The 10,516-nt window shown below is 44.8% G+C and overlaps 1 protein-coding gene across 1 annotated transcript in view; it reads right to left on the bottom strand.

The window, feature by feature from the left end:
• Nucleotides 1-1,208: 1,208 nt before the first annotated feature.
• LOC310786144 (uncharacterized protein) overlaps nt 1,209-10,516 on the bottom strand; it is a gene marked incomplete at both ends in the record, with an annotated part of 10,283 nt that continues 975 nt past the window's right edge. Inside the window, 9 exons of the mRNA XM_083647317.1 lie at nt 1,209-1,375; nt 1,655-1,787; nt 2,439-2,601; nt 3,409-3,577; nt 4,061-6,270; nt 6,607-6,718; nt 7,420-7,543; nt 10,064-10,169; nt 10,465-10,516. The exon at nt 10,465-10,516 is cut by the window's right edge and continues 101 nt beyond it. Coding sequence (XP_083503443.1) covers nt 1,209-1,375; nt 1,655-1,787; nt 2,439-2,601; nt 3,409-3,577; nt 4,061-6,270; nt 6,607-6,718; nt 7,420-7,543; nt 10,064-10,169; nt 10,465-10,516 — 3,236 coding nt within the window. The remainder of the gene's footprint in view (nt 1,376-1,654; nt 1,788-2,438; nt 2,602-3,408; nt 3,578-4,060; nt 6,271-6,606; nt 6,719-7,419; nt 7,544-10,063; nt 10,170-10,464) is intronic.

Below are 10,516 nucleotides of genomic sequence, written 5' to 3'. Positions count from 1 at the left end.
TAATAAAAAGCATCAATGCCATAAACATCCTACTCCCTGATCTGCTGATCTCTAGTCCATGATTTTCAACATTGGGGACTTGGGGATGTAAACCATTACTTGCGACAAGGGACTGTGAGCTAAAATTTACACAATGTAAAATGCACATTATTTACTCTAACAACAAATTTCATTTTCTTTTTACAACACAAATTCTCTACAAGCTTAGACAGCATACTGCTCTGCCCAACCGAGAACATCGACTCCCAAGTGCTTTCCTAGAGAAATACTCAAACATCCTACTGCTTACATAGCTTCTCATTACATCAACAGTTTCAAAACAATTATATACTCTATGTACAAATACTGTAGCTAATGCTAGTGGATGGATTCATTTCATTAGCTGCCACACATTTTAACAAAACAAAAAAAAGGCACAGACAGACAAATGAAAAGGAAATCTAGACTTGCAATTTGCAAACAAATAATCATCATCAAATTATTTAGAGGAAGTATAATGCCTACAAACCTTTGCGTTACTGACTCTACTTTATCCATATACACTGAAAAAGGACAGGAGCTTGTATGTCCCTGAATGACACCAGCCACCTTCACTATTTGACATCTAACTGATGTCTAGTGACAAACAGTGTTTTGGCTCGCTGCCAAGCCTGCTCAACGTGTAATACCATCCTCCTAAGCATTTTACAAGACATTATGCACATTATGTGAACGCGTAATGTGGCAGCACCTGATATGATTATGCTGCTTAAGACATTTGAATATAGTGGTGGATCAATTTGGAAAAGTCATTATTACTAATCGGTCTGGGGGAAATGTTTGTCTGGGAAGAGCGTTTCTGAAAAATCACTTTGAAATACCGTACTTATTTGTAGTGACTTCTGAGAGAAGGACCTGCAGCCTTATGATTATTATTTCCAGGATATTTTATTAATTTACCCATTTTCTTTTCCATGAGTGTAAAACTGTCTTAGTACAAAGTTCTAGTTTTAACTCGTGGGGATCAGATTTTTTCTGACTGAACAACAAACAAAACTAGATTCCATGATTCTGTGTAGGCAGCTTAACGTGCACAGGCCTGTCTCACAAATTCTCAAATAAGATTGCATGTGGTTTCCCCATTTAAACAGCTGAGGAGAGATGACAGTGATGATTAGTGGTATCTTCCCCTCTGTGCTGCAGTTCACCCCTCCCTCCAGCGGGGGCCGCTAGTGTCCGATGTCTGCTGGTCTGAGCTGTCTCTCACCCTCCGCCAGGAAGATCTGCATGGCCCGGTACAGCAGGTGGACTCCCAGCTCACGCTTCTTCTTTGCCTGCCAGTTGGACACCACACCATAGTAGTCCCCTCGCTTCTGATTGGTCAGCATCTTCAACCCTGGGAGGTGATTGGAGGAGAGGCTTGTTAACCAGAGTGATAAAGAAGAGTGGCGCCAACAGAAGTCCAAAATGCGTGACTTGCATAGCTACTTGCATAGCTACATGTATAGTGAGTGCGGGGGAATAGTTCCAGGAAGTACGTTTGAATGCATAAAATGAAGCTGATAATCCGAGTCATCAGATTATTGTGTGCATGTAAACGCCCTGAGTGATTACAACTTTAAGGAGGAAATCTGTGATCAATATCAGGCTAAAGCAACCCCCCCCCCGTACTCACCGATGGCGTCCACCATGCAGGCCTCTCTGGTGTAGGCCTCCACTGGGATAACATTCTGGAAGCAGTGCAGAGAGATGACGCCCTGGTCTGCCTGCCACACCTGCAGGATGTGCTGCACTTTGGAGCACAGTTTCTGACACAGGGGAGAGGGGAGGGGCGGGGTTTAAAATGAGTGTGAAATGAGTGTCCTCCGGCGTCACCCGGAGGACATTTGTTGGCAAATTAACTGGGTGCAGGCAAACTGGAGGGAAGTTAAACAATGTTTGTTTGCATTATACTATCCACATTGTAATGATACAAAGCTGGTTGAAAATCTGCAGTCTTCCTTTAACCTGTCAATATTGTCCTATTGCTGAAAGTGATGATCTTGAGGGCACAATTACAAAAGAACACAAACTGCAGACACTTGTTTAGAGTTTAATACGTCGTAGCGTAACTTTGGTTTCACTTTGTTTTGCTAGCGATGGTGTAGCTTTTCTCTAAATGGTGGATATATTTACTACTACGTTAACTAACTACTTTAACTACTAAATGAAAACCATTTATTGACTGCTGCCTGAGGAACCATGTATCCACTCAAAATGCATTGCCTAAAGTGTGTGTATTGTATCATAATTGTATAATCATATCTTTCTTGCATATCAGTTTTCCTAAAAAAAAGAAGTCATTTTTGTGTTTTAATTAGAAGTGATTCCCCTCTGATGTTTTTCTAGTACTGCCTTCAGGAGAACCTAACACCTAATTCTCACAGAGTGTGTAGACTGTCCAGTACAGGCTGTCTTACCTTGGAGGTCTTGTCCCCTTTGAAGTAGTCTAAAGCCTCGTACAGGTGGCTGTAGGGACGTGAGCGCTTGCCTTTGCCCACATAGAAAATGGCCTTGATGAATGTGTGGAAACACTCTTGGGTAGGCATGGTCCGACTGCGGAACGGGAGGTTTTTTGTCACTCTAAGAGGGAAGAGAGAGAGAGAGAGAGAAAAAAAAAACATGTAATAATGCATTGAGAGAGTGAAAGTATATATTTATATTTTTTTTATTACTGGGATAATAATACACTATAAAGCACAATCACACATGGATTTGGATAGTTCAAACTTGATGGAAAAATAAACAACTCCCTCCTAAAGCGAGGAGAGAGCAGGGACTATCTTGATCATTTTGTTAAAACAAATCCAGGAGCCGACCCACTGACGGGAGAATGTGGACATGATCACAGTATAGCCTCTCTTTTTTTACACTGAAAAGGAACGATTATATAAAAAATATTGGTAAAAAAAAAACACTGTAGATTTTCCAGATGTATACTGGATGAAGTCTAGTAATCTATAAAACCAGCCATTGAATTGGTTTTGTTAGTTTATTTGTATTTCGGTTGACCCCATCATAGGGGTGAAATGAAGGAAAAACACATTTGTCTAGGTGAAATTAAATTGCTTATATTTGCATCTCAACTTAGAACCACTGTTGACAATTTGCAGATTTTTTTCGCAAGATTACACAACAGTATACTCTGCACCGAATAAAGGCATTTAATTGGTCAAGGACGGTGCTCCAGATTCCCTCCTTTCCTACTTCTTATCTAGCTAGCTAGCTAGCTTTCCTACTTCTTATCTCTGTATATTGATCTGACCGCTACGCTGCATACAGACACTAAGACAAATTCCTCGTATGTAACTTGCATACTGTGGCAATAAAAGTGGTTCCGATTCTGATTGTTTGTTCAAGCTCAGAAGCAGCTCAGGAACAGGAACTGACCTGGGGTCCAGCAGCAGGTAGTTGAAGCTGGACTTGATGATTCCTTCCCTCCACTTCCTGTTCTGATCCGGCTGGTCAAACTGCTGGCACAGTGCCAGCTCATCAGCGTGGCAATCAGGCAGCTGGAAGGTCCGCAGGGCCCGGCACAATTCCGTACTGTAACTCGAATCTGCAGAACCAAAAAGTGAGAACACATGTAAAACCCCTTGCTGTGTTAATGACACCAATCATGGGCTAGTTTTTTTATATACTTTATTCATGTTCCTGATATCAGAATCCAATGGTTCTTAATTTATCATGCCCACAAGCCCGAAAAAACAAGGTGATGCCTACTTGCGACCTGCTAACGCTGGTGGTGAACACCAAAAAAGATTCTTATTCAAGCTATATTATAATTAAATAATTAGATGACAAAGGCAGCAAATATTGATTATCTCATAAGAAAAATACATTAATCACGATAGTTAACATAAAAAAAGATTGAATTTTGTATTGTAAACACATTTTTTCTGCATTCCATTCATTTTCTAACGTTTGCCACCACCTCCCCCTCAAATCAACTCCCAACTCCCAACCCACTACCATGTAATCATAATCCATAAGTCATATAGACAGTAAATCAAGAAGTTTCCATTAGGAACACGAGCATTACCGGTTTGTGACTGGTCCGACTGCTTTTGCTGTTGTGTCAATTGGGACTTTGACTCCAGCAGCAAGCGACACAGCTTTCGCATGTAGGCGGGCCGGGTGTGGGTGGAGATGGGACCCGGGCTCTCACCCAGATCCAGCAGTCTCCGTCTCAGCTCCTTGTCCGTCAGCCCTTTGGTCTCCGCCAACAAACTGCCGCCCTCCTCAGCCGCCGCCTCCTTCTTCAGCACCTTCCGGGTTTTCTGGTTCTCTTTCCCCTTGTCGCTCATCACGTTGACCCGCATGGAGCGCCAGTCGTAGAGGACGGTCTCGTCGCTGCTTGTGGTGCTCACGTTGGAGCTGAGCGAGGTGTCGGCCGTCGGCGGGATGTGGGTCTCGATGAACTTGCGGCCGTCCTCGGTGTCGGTGTAGAGGTACTCCACCGGCTCGTCCGGGTCCTGGATGAGCGGCCGCCCTCCGGGGGTGTAAGACACGTCGGCCGGGTGCTGCGGCCGGCGGCAGTTCGACAGCCTGCTCATGCTGTACCTGGGGGTGCATCCGGTGCCCGGGGTGCAAGGAGGGCCCGAGTCTTCCCTGGACCTCCTCGGGGAGAAATAGCTGGAGCTGGAGGAAGAAGACCCAGAGTCAGGCTGAGAGCCGCAGTCCTCGGTGACCCAGGCATCTTCGTTTTTCAGGCTGTCCGTGCGGTCCATCTCATGGGCAGCTTTTACATTTTCCTTTGTTGCCTCATCCGTACTCGTCAGATCGTCTGTCAGAAACTCGCCTGCGTCTTCAAGACCCTTTCCTCGCATGGCCAGAATAATCCCCTGAAATTCTTTTTCATAGGAGTCTGTTGGAGACTCTGCTTTCTTGTCCAGTATGAGTGTGTCCGAGCAACTCGGTGAGTCTGCAAGACCCTTTCCGCGCATGGCCAGAATAATCCCCTGAAATTCTTTTTCGTAGGAGTCTGTTGGAGACTCTGCTTTCTTGTCCAGTATGAGTGTGTCCGAGCAACTCGGTGAGTCTGCAAGACCCTTTCCGCGCATGGCCAGAATAATCCCCTGAAATTCTTTTTCGTAGGAGTCTGTTGGAGACTCTGCTTTCTTGTCCAGTATGAGTGTGTCCGAGCAACTCAGTGAGTCTGCAAGACCATTTCCTCGCATGGCCAGAATAATCCCCTGAAATTCTTTTTCGTAGGAGTCTGTTGGAGACTCTGCTTTCTTGTCCAGTATGAGTGTGTCAGAGTAACTCTGTGAGTGAGCCGCGCGCCTGGGGAGGATAAGGGTATCATCTTGACTAGCGCTCACACTTGGCCCAGCTCTGAGGGGGGTGGGCTGTGTGTCCTGGCTGCTCCCTGAACAGGACGGTGTGTAACGAGGTCCATGTGGTGAATTGTAAACGACGTCATCGCTGCTATGAGACCTGGGCGTGTGGCGGCGTGTTCGAAGCGGCGTAGGCAGGCCGACGGTGTCGTCAAACAGAGAAGACGTGGAGAGGAGGCTCTCTGGAGTTCTGCTGTTTCTCAACGAGCATCGGCTTAACCTCGAGCGAGTCCTTCCCGTTACAAAAGGACTCGGGGTGAGGTCAAAGGTGTCGTCCAACGCCGCAGCTTCACCGGCTGCTGGCGTGTGAAGCATCGGCCTCACTGCCGCCTCAACAATAGCTCCACTTGCAGTATCTCCAACATTTTCTTCGGGGCCACGACAAGCCCCAAGTTCACCGTTGCTTAGAGATTTTTGGTCAGACATGGTCAGCTTATCTATCAGAGCTGGTAAACTTCCCAGCGGTTCTGAATCTATCTCAAGTTCAGTGGCAACAGGTGGAACAGGCGTGGGGCCCTCCAGAGCGCTGGTGTAGTGGTCGCCGTCGCTCTCACAGCTGCTGTAGTGACTGCTAGTCTTACTGCTGCTGCTGCCCCCCGAGCTGGAGGCCGGCTGCTCGGGATCCTCCACCGCAACCACGTTCAAGTTGTCCTCCTCCTCCTCCTCCTCGTCGCCCTCTGCCAACGGGAACGGGCCGAAGACCGTTTTCTCCATGTCTTCTTCGGTGCTCTCGCTGCTGTCCCGGCAAAACACGTAAACATGATCGGGCGACGTGACGTCGATCCCCTGCTGGTGTAAAACGGTGGCCATGCGTTCTGGATCCAGGAAGTCAGAGTATTTGGAGATGTTGAAAGGTGAGTCGTCAGGGCGTTGTCCGGCCTCAATGGTCGGTTGACGTTTAGGAGAGTCGGGGCTAAAAACGGGGAAATATTCATCGACATCCCTGAAACTCACGCTTTTACGACTCGCTCGCCTTGAAGGACAAGCCGGATCTACACGTGCTTTTGATGTAAACATACTGTCGGTAAACAAAACGCCCTCCTGGAGAATTGGCATCGCGGGTCCACAGCCTACTGCAGACATACGGGTGCTTGACAGTATGGAGGGACCCTCAGATGGCCAATCTGAATGATTGCTCCGGTCTTGGATGTGATGTCTGTTAGCGTCCATATCAGAAAGTCTGTTATAAGGCATTCCTCTGCAGCTTGGCCTGCCGTTAACGCTCGACAGGTTGAAAAAAGATGAGCGCCTCGTGCTGCTCATGGGGCCGTCCCCAAAGTCACTGGTCATAGACAAGCGGGAGCTGTAGCTGGAGTCTGAGTCGTGATCGATGGACGCGTCTGTCTGCTCTGAATAAACAGCTGTGGAGAAAACAGAAAAGGGAGATATAGAGTAAGAGAGTTCCTACATACAAGATGTCAAATTAGCACCAGCCAGCCAAATGCTGTGGCCAGTAGGTCTCTATACACGGCACTGCCACACACTTTGGCAGGTCGTCAGCATCATCGCCTGGATGTTCTTTTTGATTCTAAAAATCATATTTGCTTGGGAAATTGGGAAACCTGGCACCAAACCAAGCACTGTTGATGGTGTATGAAAAAGATGTGTTTTCTGCCATAATATGCATGATTAATATTGGTGAGTATTTATTATGCTGAAATTCTGCCGGGTTCTTAGGAAAATATCTGATTTTGCTTTTCTTTTTATTAGATAATAAAAGTATCACATGGGAGCAGGATACAATCAGAGAACAAGAAGAGTTAGTATTCCTTCAAAGGGTGACATGATGAGGTCAAATGTGAGGTGAACATAATCTCCATGCCATTTCCAAAACACAAGTTTTTACTATTTTCCATAAGTTTTGCAGGTCTAGAAATGCCATTGTTTTTCAGGTTTCCAATGATCACAGGAGTGCTGATGAGTTTAAACAATCAGCTCACACACATTCATTTGGTAGACAAGTGGGATTTTTAAGGGAAATGTGGGGCGAGCATCCCATTGCTGGGAATTTAAGATGACCATGACCCCAAACAAGCCAAAGTCTCATCAGAAAATATCTTACAGTATTGGAATTGAGGCAGATCATCAAGTTCTGTGTCCTCTGAGGTGGTCTGGTACTCCTGAAGGAGCTGGGCACATTTTAGATTCTCCTGTTGCTCTCCCAGCTGCCCTGGTGTATTCCCATCCTGCATGAAGGAAGGAGATAACAGGAGTAAACCAAACTGATGGCCATTAGGTAGGGGTGTCACAATATATCGTCCCACGAAATTTCGCGATAGTAAAACGTCACGATATGTATCGTTGAGATGAAATATCATATCGCAATTTTTTTTTATTTTTTTTTCAAAAAATAGACTAAGAAACGTCTTTGTTTGTTGAAGTTCAATGTGTGGAAAGTAGTTCAGTTGAACAAGTCTCTGAAGAGACACATGAGAAGTTATACAGGAGAGAAACCATTCAATTGAGTTTCTGGCAAAACTGTTTACTTGACAGGAAAAACTGAAGATGCAAGTCTTGTTGTTTGAGTTTGAAGAAAAACTGAAGATGCATAATGAGAATTTATACTGCTGAGAAACCTTTTAGTTCAAAGTAAATCTAAGTGACGGTGTAACTCATTCTATTTCAAGATAAGCCTTATCTCCAATCTCATGTTTTTTCTAGTTGTTATTGTAATAACAATTTCCCACAACAGCATGTTTTGTATTTGTGCATTTCAAATAAAATACTACTTTTCCAGTCATATATTGTCATTATTCAAGTTTAAAAAAATATTGTTAAAATCGTATCGTATCGTATCGTTATCGTGAACCCAGTATCGTGATACGTATCGTATCGTGAACTGAGTGTATCGTGACACCCCTACCATTAGGGGATATCCTGTTAATAGCACTGAAGTTTCTCTGTATTCACTCAGCTGTGATGAGGAACCATCGCAAGAACTCTACACCACTGCTAAAGAAGATGTCGACTTAAAAAATGACTGTAAGTCACCCAAATGTCCCTATGAAACAGTGTAGCCCTAATGTTTGTAATTAAGGTGTTAATGATGTCGTAGTATCCAAAGATAAACACTTTTACCACTGCAGTGTGCAGTAGGACTATAATAGGGACAAACACAAAAGCAAATCCCCCCCAAACATCAAGTTACAGGGAAAACTGGTCATCTATAAATAGATTATTACAGTAGACTGTGCTGTGAAGTGTGTGTGTGTAGGTGTACAAGGCGTGTTTAAAAATAGATCACCTCTAGTTACCCTCTTTAACTGTCTTAACCATTACTTTGATGCATTAGCCTCAGCGAAAATGATTAGTAAAAGACTAGTCTCTTAACACATTCACTGCCAGGGTTTTTTTTTTTACTGTAGGTAGGTTCTGCCAGAGGGTTTTTTTGAGGATTCTGGCTCATCTTTCAAGACCCGAGGATTCTTTTCTGCTAAGATTTTGTGAACACACAATATCTCAAAAGAACTAATAGAATGTGTGCTTTCTCTGTCTAAAAGAGTTAGTTTGTAGAGTTAGTAGTTATGTAAGCATTAGCAGTTGAATACAGCATGGTTTCAGCGTCTGGAAAATTATTCTGAGATAAACGGCTTTTTGTGAAATTCGATAGAACAGTCACTTTAACCATTCATTTTTGGCATCAGTAAGACGTCAGACATCTAAACAATAGTTTTGAACAGTAATTTCCTCCATAACAGCAGGAAACACCCCTCTGCTTCAAACTCCTCCCTCCGTGTGTGTTCTTCTTGGCTGCAGCGGGCATGTCACAAGCTCGTTGCTGCTGCTGCTGTAACCTCGCGTCACCAGGCTCACTGCTTCTGCTGCTGCTGCCTGTCTGCTGGCGGCCGCTCGGCAAGTCTGGATATGGGCTCGCTCGTTTCTTGTGATTTCGGTTGAGAGCTTTGATGAAGCTTTTGCGATTCTGGTCTTATTTATGCTGCGTGTTTCAAAGTGTGTTCCACCCGTAATCTATTATGCAAATTTGCAATCCCGCACCGCCAGCAATCAGCGCGAAAACGAAAGCGTTTTCGCCAATCCATTTTCATGAGAATGGCTTCCTCAAACTGCTTTTTGCTTGCCTTCCTCTAGTCTGGGAGAGCACTGTCGCCACTTAGTGGGTCCGTGGAATGGGTTGTACACGTTCGCTGGCTTCAATATTTTTATAGGAGACGTGGGGAGCGTTGATCCACGTCCCACCGTCAAAAAAAAAAAAAAAAATTTAAGCCGAGATATCTCGTCATTGGCAGTGAACCGTTGGATTCTGTAAGCCGAGATATCTCGTCAATGGCAGTGAACGTGTTAAAACAGACAAGTCGGCTGCCACAATTTTTAAATGCTTCCGCCTACAAGTCTGTACTTCAAGCAGGGAAAACTTGGTCAAAACGCAAAGGGAAACTCAGGGAAAATAATGAGCGATGATAGGGGGATGGCCCAGATGGCCCGCCTAAAGGCAGGTGATTGGAGAAATACGAGCGGGTGTCCCGCCTTTACCGGGGACATCCACTCGTATTTCTCCAATCACCTGCATCGGTTCGGACTTCCTCCGGTCTGAAGTGTTCCCCCCCCACCCCCAACTTCCTTTGCCAGGCTCTGTGGGTGTGAAGTACAGACTGTATATGATGCATTCGCAGAATGTAGAAGAGACAGTCTGGCTTGAGAGACTCGCAAAAGACACAAGTAATGTGTAAAAAAAATAAAAATCTTACATGATCTTTGATGTTGGCATTCCCTCCGTTCATGAGGAGCAGTTTGAGGTTTTGATAACAGCCCCACAGTGCAGCAACATGAAGGGGGGTAAGGCCCTCCGAAGACCTGGAAGAAACACATGAAAACCTCAGACTGGAAAAAATGGCTGTGCTCAATACATATTACATACAACTATGGTCAAAGAATGCATAAGGAAACAGCATTTTGATCATGTCTTGCTTCCATAATTTGACTTATTTACAGTTCTAGCAGGAATCTGTTGGGGCGGGACAGAATGCAGGGAGGCCCCATTCAAAACAAAAAACACCCGCATTTTTTTAATAGGTGGATGTTGGGATAGGGAGAATTAGTTAACAAGCGGTGAACAATACATGTTCTATTCGTTGTGATTTAACCATACCTAACATTTGGGTCCGCTCCATACTGCAGGATTAACTTCAAGCAGCGTTTGT

This window comes from Poromitra crassiceps (genome assembly GCF_964638095.1).
Source record: "Poromitra crassiceps genome assembly, chromosome: 12".
In the NCBI taxonomy this organism is placed as follows: domain Eukaryota; kingdom Metazoa; phylum Chordata; class Actinopteri; order Beryciformes; family Melamphaidae; genus Poromitra; species Poromitra crassiceps.
Note: the sequence above shows the minus strand (reverse complement) of the source record. Positions and strands in the feature narration are given on the sequence as shown.